This window comes from Pleurodeles waltl, chromosome 1_2 (assembly GCF_031143425.1).
Source record: "Pleurodeles waltl isolate 20211129_DDA chromosome 1_2, aPleWal1.hap1.20221129, whole genome shotgun sequence".
Lineage (NCBI taxonomy): Eukaryota > Metazoa > Chordata > Amphibia > Caudata > Salamandridae > Pleurodeles > Pleurodeles waltl.
The window spans coordinates 987,701,240-987,718,781 of NC_090437.1; the positions used below are offsets into that span (position 1 = coordinate 987,701,240).

At 42.9% G+C, this 17,542-nt stretch overlaps 1 protein-coding gene across 4 annotated transcripts in view; it reads left to right on the forward strand.

The window, feature by feature from the left end:
* The window catches only part of CORIN (corin, serine peptidase), a 1,512,429-nt gene that overhangs the window by 249,548 nt on the left and 1,245,339 nt on the right, over positions 1 to 17,542 (forward strand). For all 4 annotated transcript variants that reach the window (XM_069201641.1, XM_069201646.1, XM_069201651.1 and 1 more), the window contains exon 3: positions 13,806 to 14,249. In XM_069201641.1, coding sequence (XP_069057742.1) covers positions 13,806 to 14,249 — 444 coding nt within the window. The remainder of the gene's footprint in view (positions 1 to 13,805; positions 14,250 to 17,542) is intronic.

Below are 17,542 nucleotides of genomic sequence, written 5' to 3' on the forward strand. Positions count from 1 at the left end.
ACCCCATTGGCTTTGATCTGCCTCAACTCCTTCCCCCTCGGGGGTCTGCTCTGTTTGTCTCTCAAGATCATCTGCTTCTGGGAGAGCCCTCCTCTGACTGGACTCTCCTGCTGCCTCGATTGAGGTGGGACCACTTCCAAATTCCTGTGGGTCTTCCCCTACATCTCTCACAGGAGTTGCTGAACTGCTTTCAGTTTGCTCAGATTCAGTCTCAGTTTCTCCTCCTCTTGTCTCCAGTTCTGGAGTTTGTCTGGATGTTGTTGGTACTCTCAACAACTCCTCTTCATTGTCCAACAAACATGCCACTTTCCTTGTATGGGTTGCGTGGATCCAGTTTGTAACTCCAGCACACTTCACAGCTGTGGTAGTGATCAGCACTACCTGCTTAGGGCCTTTCCTCCTAGGCTCCAAACACGTATTCCTCATGTGATTCCTGATCCGAACCCAGTCACCTGCTCAAAGGTTGTGTCCTTGAGACGGTTGCAGTGTGGTGGCTTCCACCTGATGAGAGAAAGAGCGAACCACATCAGCCAGCCCCTTGCAGTAGTCCAACACCATATCATCTGTTATGTTCACAAGAGCATTTGCAGGTACTGCTGGCAACCTCATTGCTCTGCCTATAAGGATCTCATGAAGTGACAGTCCTTTCTTCCTGTCGGGTGTGTTTCTCATTGTCATCGGAACTAATGGTAATACGTCGGGCCATTTCAGATTCGCGGACGCAGATAGTTATGCCATTCTTGATTTAAAGTACAATTCATCTGCTCCACAAGGTCTAAGGCTTCAGGGCGGTAACTACAATGCAACTTCTGCTCAATGTTTAAAGCTGAACATAGTAATTAAATTACTTCATTTTTGAAGTGACTTTCTCTATCTGATTCTAAAGAGATCGGAAACCCAAAACGTGGTATCAGTTCCCTACGCAGTAATTTCACTACTGTGAGACTGCCATTCATTTGTGTAGGGTAAGCTTCAATCCAATGACTAAAGATACAGACAATCACCAACACGTATCTCAATCCTCCAGACACAGACATTATTAGAATTTTCATCCTTGGCGTGGTCTCCCTTAACTTTTTCCCTCTGTTTCCCAGGTTGTTGATGTATGCTGGACTCTGATTTTGCTGTTTTTGTTACTCTGGGCACTTTACCACTGCTAACCAGTGCTAAAGTGCTACTTTACAAAATGTGTATGTAATTGGCTTATCCATGATTGGCATATTTGATTTATTAGTAAGTCCCTAGTACAGTGCACTAAAGATGCCCAGGGCCTGTAAATCAAATGCTACTAGTGGGCCTGCAGCACTGGTTGTGCCACCCACATAAGTAGCTCTGTAACCATGTCTCAGACCTGCCACTGCAGAGTCCGTGTGTGCAGTTTTTAACTGTAAATTCGACTTAGCAAGTGTACCCACTTGCCAGGCCTAAACCTTCCCTTTTCTTCCATGTAAGGCACCCCTAAGGTAGGCCCTAGGTAGGCCCAAGGGCAGGGTGCAGTGTATGGTTAAGGTAAGACATATAGTTATGTGTTTTATAGGTCCTGACAGTAAAATATCACTAAATTTGTTTTTCACTGTTGCAAGGCCTGTCCCTCTCATAGGTTAACATGGGGGGCTACCTTTAAATGTGATTAAAGTGTAGATTCCCTTTGGGGTGGATGGGCATGTGGAGTTTGGGGTCTCTGAGCTCATAATTTAAAAATACATCTTTTAGTAAAGTTGATTTTAATATTGTGTGTTTGAAAATGCCACTTTTAGAAAGTGAGCATTTTCTTACTTATACCATTTCTGTGACTCTGCCTGTTTGTGGATTCCACGTCTGGGTCAGTTTGACAGTTGGGCTGGTTGCACCTCACACTAGACAGTAACACAAAGGGAGCTGGGGTGTAGCCTGCATATCATGATGAGCCATCTGTGCTAGGAGGGAGTGGAGGAGTGGTCACACAAATTTGAAAGGGCTGTGCCTGCCCTCACACAATGCAGTCTCCAACCTCCTTGTGACTGTCTGGGGCCTGGCCTGGGCAAGGCAGGATTTCACATTCAAGAGAGACTTTGCTTTGAAGTAGGCCTACTTCAAAGGAGAAATTGGGTATAAGAAGGGCTCCCAAAACCACAGACTTTAGAACACTTCTGGAAACAAGAGAGACCTCTGCCTGGAGAAGAGCTGAAGTGCTGAGGAAGAAGAGCTGCCCTGCCTGTGACTGTGCTTTGTGGAGCTATCCTGCAATTGCTGCTTCTGCCAGAGTAAGAGGACAAAGACTGGACTTTGTGTGCCTTCCATCTTGAGAAGAAATCTCCAAGGGCTTGATTTAGAGCTTGCCTCCTGTTGTTTGAAGTCTCAGGGACAGCAAAGACTTCTCTCTGCCAGCACCTGGAGTCTCTGGAGAGACTCCTACTCTGCCAAGTGGTGCCCATCCAGTTCCTGGGACCCTGAAAGGAGAAGCTGGCAGCCTAAGAGGAGGAAATCCACGCGCAGAGCGCCGTACGGGGAAAAGATAGACGCAACTCCGATCTGCGGCTGAAGAAACGATGCACCACCGGCTCTGCGGCTGAAAATCGACGCTCGGCAGAAACACGACTGAATAATAGACGCACGGAGCTGGAGAAACGCGCGCAGCATCGCTGACGGAGGCTGAGAGATTGCAACCCGCGCTGTGTGTTTTTCGGAACATCATGCAGCTGCATTTCCGACGCAAACACTGCTGGGCATGTGAAAACAACGCAAGGCCTGCCCGGACCCGAGAGTGCTGACCGGATCGACGCATCGCTCTCCTGCAGAGAGAAGAAACGAAGCGCCCGACCCGACGAAAGGAGAAACGCCGCAAGATCACGCTCGTAAGTGGAATTGACGCATCGCAAGCCCTTTTTGACGCACACTCGCCAATGCGGGGTTATTTTTGTCACACCTATGGTACATTTTCACGCTAACAGTGTTAGTGTGTGTTTAAAACTACTTAAAGACTCTTTTTGATTTTTAATTGATAACTTGACTTGTGTATTGGGGATTTTTGTGATTTTGGTCTTGTTTCGTTTAGATAAATATTTCCTATTTTTCTAAACCTGTGTTGTGGCATTTTGTAGTGTTTTTATTAAGTTACTGTGTGTGTTGGTACAACTACTTTACACCTAGCACTCTGAAGTTAAGCCTACTGCTCTGCCAAGCTACCAAGGGAGTAAGCAGGGGTTAGCTGAGGGTGATTCTCTTTTACCCAGACTAGAGTGAGGGTCCTTGCTTGAACAGGGGGTAACCTGACTGTCAACCAAAGACCCCATTTCTAACAGGCATCTTTATAAAATCTATCTGCATTCTGCTGAGTGGACCTCCTGCTCTTCCAATGTGGCTCAAATTGACCACTGTCCCTTTTCCCACGTTCATTTGTTGACAAATGATGCAACAATGGCAAACTGCTTCAGCAACCTGTCTGAACTTTGGATTGAACCAATTCTGTTTGAACACTCGAATCATGGCATCCCTCCCAACATGTGCTTAACCATGATAATATCTAGCCATTTGTGTCAACAATTTGTTCGGCAATACCAATTGACCCTCTTCAGCAGCCCACAGTTCATCCTCATGCAGTACACACTTCATTTTGACCAATGACCTTTTTTCCTCTCTTTCAACGTTATCTGCCAAAGTTTTCAGTTCTTCCAGTGTGTCTTTAACATGTAATCCATAGCTTGGGCACATCTCGTCGTCATCAGATAACAATTCCTATTTATCTTTAAACGATATGCAGCTCAATGCACAAATCCTTGCGACTTGATCTGGATATCCATTTCCCATTGACACAAAATCTTGTGATTTCAGGTGTGCACTGCATTTCACCACACCAATCTTCTCAAGCATTTGAATAGCATGCAAAAATGTATGAATTCTCTCACCATTTCTGACTGGTGAACCAGAAGAGGTCAGGAAACCTCTCGGTGACCACAACTGGCAAAGGTCATGGACTATTCCAAATCTATACTGGCTGTCTGTGTAGATGGTAACTATAAGCTGTGCAGAAACATGACATGCTCTAGTAAGGGCTACCAGTTCCGCCACTTGCACAGAATATACTCCTCGAAGCCAGGTCGCTTCATGAATACCAGAAATTGTGCATACAGCATATCCTGCTCTCAATGTTCCTGTGTTGTCTCTTAAACACGAACCATTGACAAAAATAATTTGGTCATTTTCCTCCAATAAGGTATCTCTAATATCAAGTCTTGGTTTTGTGCACAGATCAGTTACTTCGAGACAATTGTGTTCAACATCTTCCAATTTGTCAATTCCAACATTTTCCTTTGGGAGTAAGGTTGCCGGGTTAAGAACTGTAGACCTTTTCAATGACACATTTGGGGATACCAAGATGCTCATTTCGTAACGAGTCAGCCTGGCATCTGTAAGATACTGCATCTTGGTTGGGGTAAGTAAAACTTCAATGGAGTGAGGGACCATGATAGTTAAGGGATGTCCCATCACAATGCCCTCACTCTGAGTGAGGCTCAGTCCAACCTCAGCAACTGAATGCAAACAGCCTGGTAAAGCTGCTTCACGTGGGTCCAAAGTAGCTGAAAAATAGGCTACTCGGCTGTTCACAAAACCATGGACTTGAGTCAAAACAGACAAAGAACATGCATCACGCTCATGACGGAACAACATGAAGGGTTTCATGTAGTAAGGCATTCCCAAAGCGGGGCTTTGTACAGACTTTCTCTCAACTCGGAAAATGCTTTCATACAGGCTTGATCTAACACTAGGGGATCTGTAAATCCTTTGTGAGTCAGCTTTTGCAATGGCTTAAAAATGACTGAAAAGTTGGGAATCTACTTACGACAATAGCTTACCAGTCCCAAAAACATACTGACATCTCTCCGTGTGGCTGGGGGACTCATCTGCAATATGGATGTAACCCTTTTCTCTGGATATTTTCCTAATTCCCTTCTCAATCTGATGACCCAAATGACAGTATTGTAATTTAGCTGGGGACACGTTATCACCATTTTCTCCAATATGATTCAGTAATGCAATCGTATCGTATTTGCATTCCTCTCTTGTTTTGGACGCAATTATCAAGTCATCAATGTACTGTACCAATGTCGATTGGAAAGGCATTTCCAGTGACTACAAGTTCTTCTTCAAGATCTGGTTGAAAATAGAAGGTGATTCAGAAAACCCTTGAGGAATTCTACACCAACAGTAGACTTGATCTAAAAATTTAAAACAGAAGAGAAATTGACTATACTTGTGAAGAGGTACAGAAAATAATTCTTGTGACAGGTCTATTATGGTGAACCATTCAGCATCGCATGGGAACTGAAACAAAATCACTGCCGGATTTGGCACCATGGGAAAACATTTAACCACAATATCATTTATTTTTTTCAAATCTTGAACAATTCAAACTTTCCCACAGGGCTTTCTCAATCCCATCATCGGTGAATTACATGGACTGCTCAACACTTCTTTCAAAACCCCTTGGTTCACAAACTCTGCAATTATGGGAGCAACTTTCTCAATGACGTTCTGTGTCATGTGGTACTGGGGAATCTGGGGAAAAATTGCGTTCTGCTTGACTAAAACCTTAACTGGTTCAACTCCTTTTATTAGACCAATGTCTTTTCCTGTCAAATCCCACACCTTCATTTTAACTGTTCCTTGTAAATCAGAAGGAAGATCCTTTACTGTGAAAACCAGAAAGAGGCTTATCAAAGGGTACACTTAATTTATTGTCTCTCAATCTGTCTCTGGAGCTGGGTCATCTTCAGCATCACTGTCGTCTGAATTTCAATTCCGTCATTTGAGCAGGTAATCAAACATCTTGTTTTACACAACAAGTCACTTCCCAGTAAGGATACCGGACTCAAGTCACAAACTACGAATTTGTGCAATCCCTTAAAGTTGCCCATTTTAACCTGAACTGGTTCTTTAATTGGGTTGGTCAAGTACTGATTCGCTACTCCCACAATCTGGACTGTTTTTCCTGAAAAGGGCTAATTTGGAACTTCAGCAGTTCTCACTGTAGAGCATGTAGCTCCTGTGTCAACCAAGAATGAAACTTTGTGACGCATTACTTTTCCTTTTACATATGGACCCTTTTGATCTACTTCTAGAGAAGCTGCAAGCACACATTCTTCTTCGTCCATATTCTCACTCACCCAATGATCGTTTATTCCATTCTCACTGTGTAATGGGAATTGGTGTACTATGTTATTAGTCTGGTTAAACCTCTGGCCTGTGACCTGCTGAGAAAGCATCACATGCTGCTGCTCCATTGGGGCTTGAGCTTTTTGAATTTGCTGTCTAAGTACCATTTGAACCTGCTGTTGCCTTGGCTGCGACTGTGCCATCTGCATACACGGCATTTGCATCTGTTGCATGGGTTGAAAATTCTGCATCTGATTTATGTTACTTTGAAAGTTTGGATTATGGCCTCTCATTCTTGGTCCTCTCATGTTTTGGAAAGAATTGATGTAATTTGTTTGCTGAACCACACCTTCCTGTACTAACATCGGACACTCCCGCTTCCAATGTCCGAGCCGTCCACAAGTGTGACATGGCAACAATTTATTTATTCCCTGCACATCATTCTGAACCACTACAGTATTCAAATCGTGACTATGATTTCCATTTCCAGTTCCTACGCGACCTCTACTTCTTGCCTGATTTTGATATACCACATTTCCCTGCTGCTGTTGCTGTGGAAAATTACCCTGCATTCCTGTTTGTGCCGCTTTAATCTGCATCACCATTGCCTTCTCTTTCAACTTTCTCTGTTTCAACTCAAGTTCGTCACTACAGTACTTTCATACTGCAACACCTCATCAATCGGCTTTGCTTGCCAGCAAATCAAATAACTCTTAATCATCTGGCTAATTTCAGGTCTCAATCCTTCAACAAATCTGAACACAAAATGAGTCATGTCTTTCGGCTCAATTGTTTCTGTACCACTGTAATGTTTAAACGCCTGCAACAGTCTCTCATAGCATGCATGTATGGACTTCTTAGCTTCTTGCAATGTCCTGTCTATGCTCTGCCAATCAATATATTTTGGGGAAAATTCTGTTTTTTAAGAATTCAATCACTTTATAGTAATATTTCATCACCTCAGGAGATGGTGCACCTGTAATGGGGTCTCTCTCTGGTTCCTTTGTCAGCCAATCTATGCTCCTCTTGCATTCAGTACATAGATCTGCTGGAACTATTATGTCTAACAGGGTGTTCAAATCTTCCCGCAAGCATTGTTTCGAGTTTTACGAACCTGTCTGTCTGCTGGCACCATTCTACTGGTTTCTCTCTCAACCTTGGTCATTGGTAAATGACAGAATGTCACTTCTGCTCTAAGGGACATGGACAAAATTCCCTCCTGGAATTTCTCTCATTGGTAGAACTTTTACCGGGTCCTCAACCTGCTGCATATTTGCAGTAAGATTTGCAGAATCCCCTTTCTTCTTATCTCTTTTCTTTACCCATCGACCTTCCCATTTATCTAATGCTCCCCATGTTTGGACGCTTTGAAATAACTCCCTAAGGTGTGCTTTCATTCCTGTGGATTTCATGTGTTCAATCTTTTGAGTCAAAATCTAATCTGTAACTCCTCTTGAAATGTTTTGTTTTCTCAATCTCTATGCGTATTTCTCTAAGTCTGCTAGCCTTTGATGTACCCCACCCACTTCCTTTGTAATTTGTGGGCACAAGTATCGTAATTCTGCTTCTGTGTAAGATTCAAGTAGGTTCACACCCATAGTTCCTTCAATAAGTTCACCCACTTCCATCCCAAGTCTAGTATAGTTCAAGTATTATTCTCCCCTAGAAGCATTTTGCAGACTATTCAGCTTATGTAACCATTCGGTCAGTTGTTTGGCTGTCAACCCTTGCAGTGAAATGTTGTTGGGATGGGTATTTGGCACGGTTGTACAGTTAGTTTTCGAAATTGCGGTGTCAGTAACTTCAGGCTAGGGCTGGTGTTTGACCCTGTTCCAGTATTCTGAGGAGCTCTGAAAGGACTATGGTCTAAAAATGATCCTGTTCCATCAAAGGTCTGTCCCACAGGAGAGGCTATCCTGGCACTCTCGTTAAGTCCTACTCCCATTAACGTCTGACTCACGATTCCCTGGCCGTTAGTGTTGTTATTTCCCTCGGCAAACAATGGTAAGACTGGACCAATGGAGACAGGTACAGACACTGCATCTGGATTTGGTCTAACATTCGGGATTTGTGGGTGCATGATTCCTGTATTCTGACTCATCAGTAGGACCATCTCTGCCTGTATTCCTGTTATAGTAGTGTACGTTGGTATTCTTTGTGTCTGCACTCAAGACAGTAAGAGTAGAGTTGGCTCCGTCTGAACCAATGTTGGTTTCGGGAAAACCTGTCCTGTGACACTATTATATATGTTGCAGTTTCCACAATGGGTACATCAGGGTACATTCTAGGGATATTCAGCTGTGGCATTGGGTTTTGAACTGCCAACATAGTTGGCAGATTTGGACTGCTCTGCATTGGGCTCTGTGTCAGGTTAGGATTAATCTGTACTAGACTCGTCATCATTTAAATCGGTATCTGAGACTAACCATCAAACTCTGCTACCATTTCTGTTAGCGCATCTGACTTTATTTGGCTTCTCTTCATTAATTTATAAGGGGATGCGTTAGAGGTTCGATGGACCTTTGGACTGTGCTTAGAGTAATTCCCACCACAAGACTCAATTACAATATTAATCAATAACAGTATCAGTCAATAGGATCAATAATCTTGGGAGTCAGTAATTTCCACACAGCATGGCCTTTTGGCCATGAATAACCACACTTTTATGTAAAAAATTAGAATGTTGATTTCCCTGTATTAACAATGCTAATATCACATAACTTAGTCTCAAAATCAAATGATAAACATACAGGAGCAATACCGGTTGACCAAATCTTCTAAAGAATCTCAATTTAATCACTACACATTCTAGAGTTATAGTACAAATCAATAACAAGAATAAATGCGCAATAGAGATAGCATACATTTAGATTGTTAATATTTAGCAAACATCCTCAGTGAGTCTCCTAACTAACCTTCTGATTAGAATAGCATGTTTGGGCTTCATGCAAAACAATTTAGTCAACACAAATTTGTAAGAACATCTAGCTATGGCTCTATCAAAATTAGCGGTTGGCACCTAATGTCTAAAGCAAATAGACATGCAATCAGTCACATAGTCTTATACCTTTCCTCAGTATGGTTCAGCAAGCTGTGACTGTCTTCGTCAATTGGACGTCAGTTCAGTCAGCATCAGCATCGGGACTTAGCAATAAAGTTCAAGATAGAAATGTCTCAGGAACTGGAATAATCGGAATGGCCCTTCTTAGTAAAAGAGTTAGGAAAAAGTGAGCGTGTCTCCTCTTAGAACAGTCTGGCTAAGTTAGATTCCCTAGGACGTCTTCCCACATTGCTATTGGTCAAAGGATTGTACGTTTACAATTAGTCCAATGAAAGTTTAACCCCAAATCTAAGATATAACTAAAACTGTTGTTCACATGTCGATGATTGGCTCCTCTTCTCCTGTTCCCATCGTTGGGCTCGTTAGGTAACAATTTTGTATTGTCTTGTACTCCAGTCAGTGCATCCATTGTTGGTTCTTGGGAATGTTGCCTTCACACACACTAAATTCTACAAAGTATCAATATCTATTACAACTCTTTTAGCAAGCAGTTCTTGAAAATGTGGTTACTAGCATTCGGTCAACGCAGTGGAAAAACACAAATCAAATTTTCTAGGCAGCCATTTTGTGTGACTCATTTAAGCAATGCAACTTGACATGAGCCTGTTAATTTAAGGCTCATGATTAATAAAGCAAATACATAATACATGACCATTAATAGAACATACTACTACATTTATCTGAATATCACCATGACATTTTACATTAATAAGCAGCTAATAAGGACACTTTGTTATTACTGGCAGTCACTCAAATAGGCATATTTTCAAATTCGTATATTATTTCTCTATATTAATTCATTTTCTATGCCAGTGGTTCCCAGCCTTTTGACTTCTGTGGACCCCCACTTTATCATTACTGGAACACGGGGACCCCCACTGAATCATTTTTGGAATCCAGGGACCCCCACTGAGTCATTACTGAAAGCTAGGGACCTAATCTGTTAATAATATTTAATTTTCCAAGCAGTCGCGGACCACCTGAGGAGGCTTCGTGGACCCCCAGGGGTCCCCGGGCCACAGGTTGGGAACTACTGTTCTATGCAGATTCAAAATTCAGAATACATGAATATTTATTAGTAAAATTCGGCATTAACAACTGCATAGTTTGGTTTTGTATTTTTTGAGTAATTGAATAATTGATGGTGATGACTCCATCTTTAGTTGTTTAATTATATTCCCTTAAATTCCCTGTCTCTGCGTTTTTCATTACTTGAGCTCAGCAGAAGACTTTGGCCCTCATAACAACCCTGGCGGTCCAAGACCGCCAGGGCTGTTGTGGCTGAAGCACCGCCAACAGGCTGGCGGTGCTTCAGAGGGGATTACGACCTCGGCGGTAGCGCCGTGGTCATACCGCCGGGGCCAGCGGTTTCCCACCACATTTGCCCCGGCAGTGATAATCCGCCATGGCAGCACTGCTTGCAGCGCTGCCCAGGGGATTACGAGTCCCCCTACCGACAGCCTTTTCCTGGCAGTTTGAACTGCCAGGAAAAGGCTGGCGGTACGGGGAGGCGCGGGCCCCCTGACAGGGCCCCATGCAGCTTTTCACTGTCTGCGTAGCAGACAGTGAAAAGCGCGACGTGTGCAACTGCACCCATGGCACCGCCGCAACACCGCCGGCTCCATTTGGAGCCGGCTCCCATGTTGCGGCCCACATCCCCGCTTGGCCGGCGGGGAAGTCATTAGGGGCACCGCGGGAGTGCGGCCGCATTGGCGCCGCACGGCGGTTACAACTTGGCGGGCTGCGGTTGCCGTCCGCCAATGTTGTAATGACCCCCTTTGTGTAAGCAAAAGAAACAGAAATGGAATAGCTGACTGAACTACAGAAGATAGCAAATGAGTTAAAGGCCCTTTTGGTGACAACTTACAAGCCGCAGGTTTATACTGAGCAGGCGCCACTCAGACATTCACCTTCCTGATTGCGCTACACCAAGGGGCTTATTTAAGAAAAGTGGCGCTGCATACAATGCAGCACCATTTTACTAGTGCCCCTTAGCGCCCCCCTACTGCCACCATGTGTACACCGTATTTAATATATGGTGCACCATGATGCAGGGTACGGGCAATAGCATTGAAAATGTTGACGTTATTGATGTACTTTGCAGGACTAGCACCAACAATTTTGCTGCTAGTCCTGCAAAGTACATAGAGGCACATTTTAATAAGTGGTGTGCCTCCTTTTAATGCCTGCTCAAAGCAGGCGTTAAATAATGCAGCTAAAAATGACGCAAAGAAATCTGTTAGATTTCATTGTGCCATTTTTTCAGCACCCCAAATGTGGGAACACCCCCCCTTGCATACATTATGCCTGGCACAGGCATATTGTGGCTCAAGGGGGTACAAAGTGGCGCCAGTTTGTAAATATGGCACAGCATTTTTGCCATTATATCTCCACGTTAGAGTAAAAATAATGGCGTTAATGTGGTGATATATGACGATATATGGTGCTAGGCCCTCATAAATCTGGGCCTAAGTACTACTAGACTGCATAATTGCAACATCCTATCTTTACAGTCCTACGAAACAGAAACCTTTTATTATCATGCATATCTCATGTTAATAACTAGCGGTAGGTGACAATTCCGCTCCGCTGGCGGAGTTTGCAGAATTTTGGCCACTCTGCATTATGCATGTAACGCAGAGTTCCAGCCAAATTATGCCGACCACCATGTGGCGGAGTTTTTGCTCATGCGCAACTAGCCAACAATAATTTGTTGAGCACGAATGAGAATATGCTTTCCCTAGCTCGATTTACAGGCCCTAGGAGGGCACTCACCATGATTTTCTCCACACGGGCAGCTCCAACCCTTTGCTTTGGAAAGCTTCCCCTCGAGTACACAATCTACTCAAGCTGCAGCAAAACCAACTCAAGCAGCAGTGCCCTCTGGCATGCCGCGTGGTGCTGTTGGTGCTGATTTCTGATCATTGAGCAAGCTTGTGGTGCTAAAAATCAGTGCGGCCAGCACGACGTGCTGACTTTTACCTGGTGGTGGAAGTACGCATAATCTTGCAGAGTTTTATGTAACTCTGTGCAATTCCATGCAGTGAAACTCCACAAGTTCCGTCCGCCCCACCCCTACTAATAATGTGACTTAACTAAATCAAAGACAGATGTTTAGTGTGAAACTAATGAACAAAGTGCACAATTCACAGGGAAAGTATGTTTCATTAAAAGAAAACAGTTTGGAAAAAATAAACATATCAGTGACATTGTGAAAGCATGCAATATTATTTAAATAGGAATTTTGGCGTGATTTCAGGATGATTAAGGCTTTTCTCACTAATTCTTCTTTACGTTTGAGGGTCAGGCTGATTGGAAATCATTCAGAGCTCATGTCGAGGTGCTGACCTTCCTCGCCAGTAGCCTAACAAGCCAGTTCTGAAGACTTCCCTCCAAGAGCCTGCATTGACCTCTTCTTCACTTTCAAAGAACTATATATATCCTATAAAAACTTTCATGGGCTTTCTTCTAAGCATTTAGAAGCACTTTTGCTACTGGACGGGCCTACCAACTGGCTATTGCATCAGGGCATGAGCTTTATAGCAGCGTGCTTCCAATTTTGTGGGAAAGTGGTTGGGAGCTTTGCTGTCTTCGCACCCAGAACATGGAGCGATTTAATCTCCCCTCAGAGCCATGCCAAGCCCGAATCGTATAGGCAGGGGACACGTTGTTGTGTTAGCTTTGTAGGCATTTGCTCCAAATGCATAGAATGTGCACTTTACAAGTAGACTAGAGATTACTTGGCAGTCATGATTTTGCAGATTTCTTAAGTGGATAAGCAAGAGTTTTGTATTAGAAAGAAAAAAATGGCGCTAGACTGGAGACCAAAACCCAGAGGCATGTACTGTGAAATGATTTTCGTTCAGACAATTGTAGTGCAACACAAATGCCACAGCTAACCCACCACAATGATTGCTGACATGCCAGGAGTAGTATGTTGTCAGAGCTCCAACCACACGAGCATTCCCATATTATGTACTGCCCAGTGTTAGTAGCAGAACACTCGCATACATCTCTGCAGAATGCCAGCACGTGTTTATCCCACGGATTATTGTATAATCTGTTTACCCTACAGAGATTAACAGGAGCTGTCACTTGACTCTAGCATTCCCAGTATGATAGGGGTAACATCCCGCATAGGAAGACAAGAAATTTAGGGACTACACAAGTTCTTCGGCTGGTGCGCAGGCTAATCTACAGAAACCAACTCTACAACTGCTGGGAATATGTGTGCGTGTGCACTTTTGTGTGTGTTCTGCTAAGCGACATTCTCCTACGGTTACATGTGGTGGAAACAACAATATTCAAATGAGAGAATGCAAAATGTACCAGCTTGCCATGACTACCAGCAAATTCAGTATTATAAAGGGAGCAGAGCCACACCCACTCTCACCCGCCAAAATTTAAGCCAATAAGAATTTGCAATATTTGTGCTCCCCATCCACTTTACATAATTCAGTCTAAGGTGTATTATACTTGTGGGATACAATGAGTCCTACCATGCACGCTGTCATCCCATTATGCCAGAGTAAACAAGGGGACGCTGATGATGCTGTTCAGCTGAGTGTATATGTAAGATGTATACTGACTGTGAATTTATATTTCTTTTTAGGAGTCATAAACAAAAATTGTTTTGAATCAAACGAGAGCACCCTGGTGACCAGCAGAGTTGGTATTGAACCATCTGACATTCCATTTACAAACACATCTAAACATGGCTCAAAAGAGTTGACCACAATGGATTCCAATATGCATTCTCCTTGGATCACCACTACATCAGCTTCTACTGACCAAATGCAAACAGACGTTACTAAAGCTGCAGACATTTTACCGCTAAAGTTGTTTACGCCAAGCATGGTCACAGAAAGTAATCCAGTAGATGAAATATTAACCACAGAATCCAGCACTGATGATTCTTCTTGGCCATTAACGAGTACGCTAGAGGGAGACATCTGGGCCACAGATACAACCACCCAGCTACTGGACTGGACTTCATATCCACCAACAGTAACTTCTCTAAGTCCCTCAGTTGGGATGAAAATGGACCACAAAGAAGGTAGGCATCTTTTAAAACTTTGTGCCAGATGTAAACGAGTGCATAGAGAAAACACATATAGCACATGGTGTACTTTATGTCAAGTCTACAATTAATAGTTCAGTGTAATGTTCATTGCCTACCCATCTGGTCCGCAAATTAGGCCAAACTTTGCATAGAGCTTGTGTTAGGGACATCAACATGTCCTAACTATTGTACATTACACAAGTGAATATAGTTCACTGTTTCTATGTTAGCTCTGAGAAAACCGTAATCGTAACAAAAATGCTAAGAGTCGTGGTTTAAATTGCATTAAATGCGGTTGAAGATGTATAGGCTTGCTTACCATTTTCATATGTACATACCTACTTTCATATGTCATTGTGGAACGGAAAAAATCACTGGTGTACAGCTCAACAGCAGATCTGAAATCTTTATAGTAGCAAGTCCTTATCTACACAACTGTGCAACATATCCTAACCGTTTGTGGGAGGAAATATTACATGGCCGATTTGTAATGACTATCTTCAAGACTATCTACCGTATCTATTTTTGCGTATCTGTGGACTAGTCAATACATTTGGTCAACGCATCAAGATACCTAGAAATCATCCTCTCCTTTGCTTCCATTTCTATTTCGCAATCTTGATGTGCATACACATTTCTCCCATGGATTCATGTATAAAGTCCTGCCTATGTGTGATGTTTAGACCCTTACTTAGCAAACTACTTTAAAAAAAAAGAATGGCAATGTTTTCTTGTATTCATGAATTGCCTACATAATGTGAAAACATTTGCCTTCAAATTATGACAACGTCCTTAACTTCAACTACATCGATGTGTTCGATATCTACCTATTTATCAGTTGACTTCAGAGAGAGGTTTGTGTGGCTGCTTCATACAGCATGATCTAATGTTTGCAATATAGTTTTTTTAGTCTTAAATGTTTCTCATATAACTCATCACTGTTATAGTTTTTTAGTATTAACAAGTTCTAAAGGGCAATTTCTAGGACATTTTAGGAATTTGACCAATGTAAAACTACAAATTTGAATGCAATTTTATATGCTTTGGGGGTACAATCATCCAGTGGGATACCAGAAGGCGCTGGAAGCTAATCAGCAATGTAGAAAAGGACTGTTTGTTGGTACTCCGATTGGGACATCTCCCTTCCTATCAATCAGCCCCAGTTCTGATCAGTTCAACGAAGAAGAGACGTATGTTGCATGCCCTATTTCTCACACGTACCTTAAGGGAGGCGTGACTTCCGAAAGTTGTACTATTAACACCAAAATATAAACATGGGGACCTTGGGTCAATCTCTTCAGTCGTTGGGCGTTTTCGGCTCAGCCACTATTTCAGTGAAGTGTCTGTCATATTTGTATATGTACCTTAATACATGCAAAGTGAAATACTGTGAACATTGTTATTAATATGTAACAATTGCAGAGGAAAAACAAAATCGGAATACCCATTATAGGATCTCCAGGGGCAACATGAGATACACATTAAGGGAAGGTCACAACAGTCAACCAACCCCTTTAACATAATCTAGACACCGTAGGGTTGAGGAACCTTTGATTGGTGCACACCCAGAACCTATTCTTGTAATCACACAGACAGATATGTCTATAGGAAATCGTGCAATAGGTGTAATTATACAATGCCAGACTTACTGGCTTTGTCAAGGGATGTTCACAATTCAATAATCAGTGGACCTTTCATTTTTATTATGCATGAACATTTATGTGCATTCCCACAATTAAGTACTCAAACTCCTAAATACAAAGGGTCCAACCATACTTTTAAGGATTACAAATGTCCAGTTCTTTGAAAATCAATTTTGCTACTCCCAAGGTCACTAATTCTTTACCGCAGGAGACTTATGGTAAGGCTTTTTGACTGCACAAGGGCAAGAAGTGGGCCCACTTCGATCGTGGGTGACCCCCAACACTCAACACTTTCGGTAGTGTCCCAGTACTGCCTCGTGGACCAGTAAGTCTGAACTTTTTGTTTTGTTTATTTTCCCTATAAATCAATGTGCCAGCTGCGTCTAAGCAGCTGCTCATATAATTCCCCTGTCCTTCTGGGCACCTATGCATCGTGTTGGCCTGTTCAAGTGGAGTTCCCAGGTTTGATGGTCTCAAACCCCCCTCTACTGCACAGCACATGGGCTGTTGATAACAGGAAGGATACTGTTTTATGCTTTTTCGCTGAGCTGATCTAAGCCTAAGAAGTAAAGATATAAGGTAGGCCAGTGCTCCTACTTTTTGGGGTACCCACTCTTCAAAGAAAATAATGCTAAGGCCTAGGAGTTTCTCAAGCAGGGATAATGTCTGGTGCCCACCAACTCTGGGAAAGTGGAAGAATTCTTTAGATTAGTGTGAGCATGCTATGGGTCCCCTGGGGGAACCCAACATTCCACAGGCCAATCTAGGTAAACCGATAATCCTGCTTTGTATTATGTAATTGTGGCAGATGTTCTTCCTCTCAGGTCACCCGCTATAGGGTTGAAAATGCATACATGAAGGGCAGATACTTTTTCAAATAACTCTGTCCTATTCGAAAAATTTAGGGGTGGTGTTCTGCTTTGTATTCCTGGTGTTATACTCCAACCACCAGGAGTGCTCTTGAGAACCTTCTGTTCCCTCATGGTTTACTTCTTAATTCCATGGTGCCTTGCACAGCCAATGACACTGCTGCTTTCGCTTCATATGAAGAGCGAAGCTGTAGGGCCCGAACATGCTCTTTTGTCCTGTCCTGGTAGTCTCCTGCTCAGAGCATTTTTGCAAGCAGCACCCATTGGTATTCAAGTAGTCCATTCTCACAGTCTGCACTTCCCAAGCACCCAAGCAGTCAGACACTTGCAGGAAGCTAGTGCTCTTCAGGAACCTGTAGTATCTGCTCCTTAGATTGGAGGACGTTATTCCAGTGGGAGGGGGCAAAAGAGAAAAGGCGTGATTTATTCCCTTTTCTTTCCTGTTTTTTTTTTAATACAAACAAACTTCTCATATGGCTTTCCAAGCAATATAGACCTTGTAACTTTCTGTGACATTCAGAACTTTTTTTTTTTCTCCATTTGTTTAACAGTAGAGCAAAGGAATACATCTTGAACCCTTGTACACATTTTCACCTTAACTTCCAATTCTCTGAACAAAGACTTATGTTATAATGATGCAAGCTGATTATATTCCCTCTTCACCGAATCTGAAATTATATGTGAGCAGAGCTATGATTTGAAAGGTTCACAATACTGTTGTACAGGTCGACTATGTTGTGAGGTTCTTTTGTGTGTGTCCCATTTCCCTGCAATG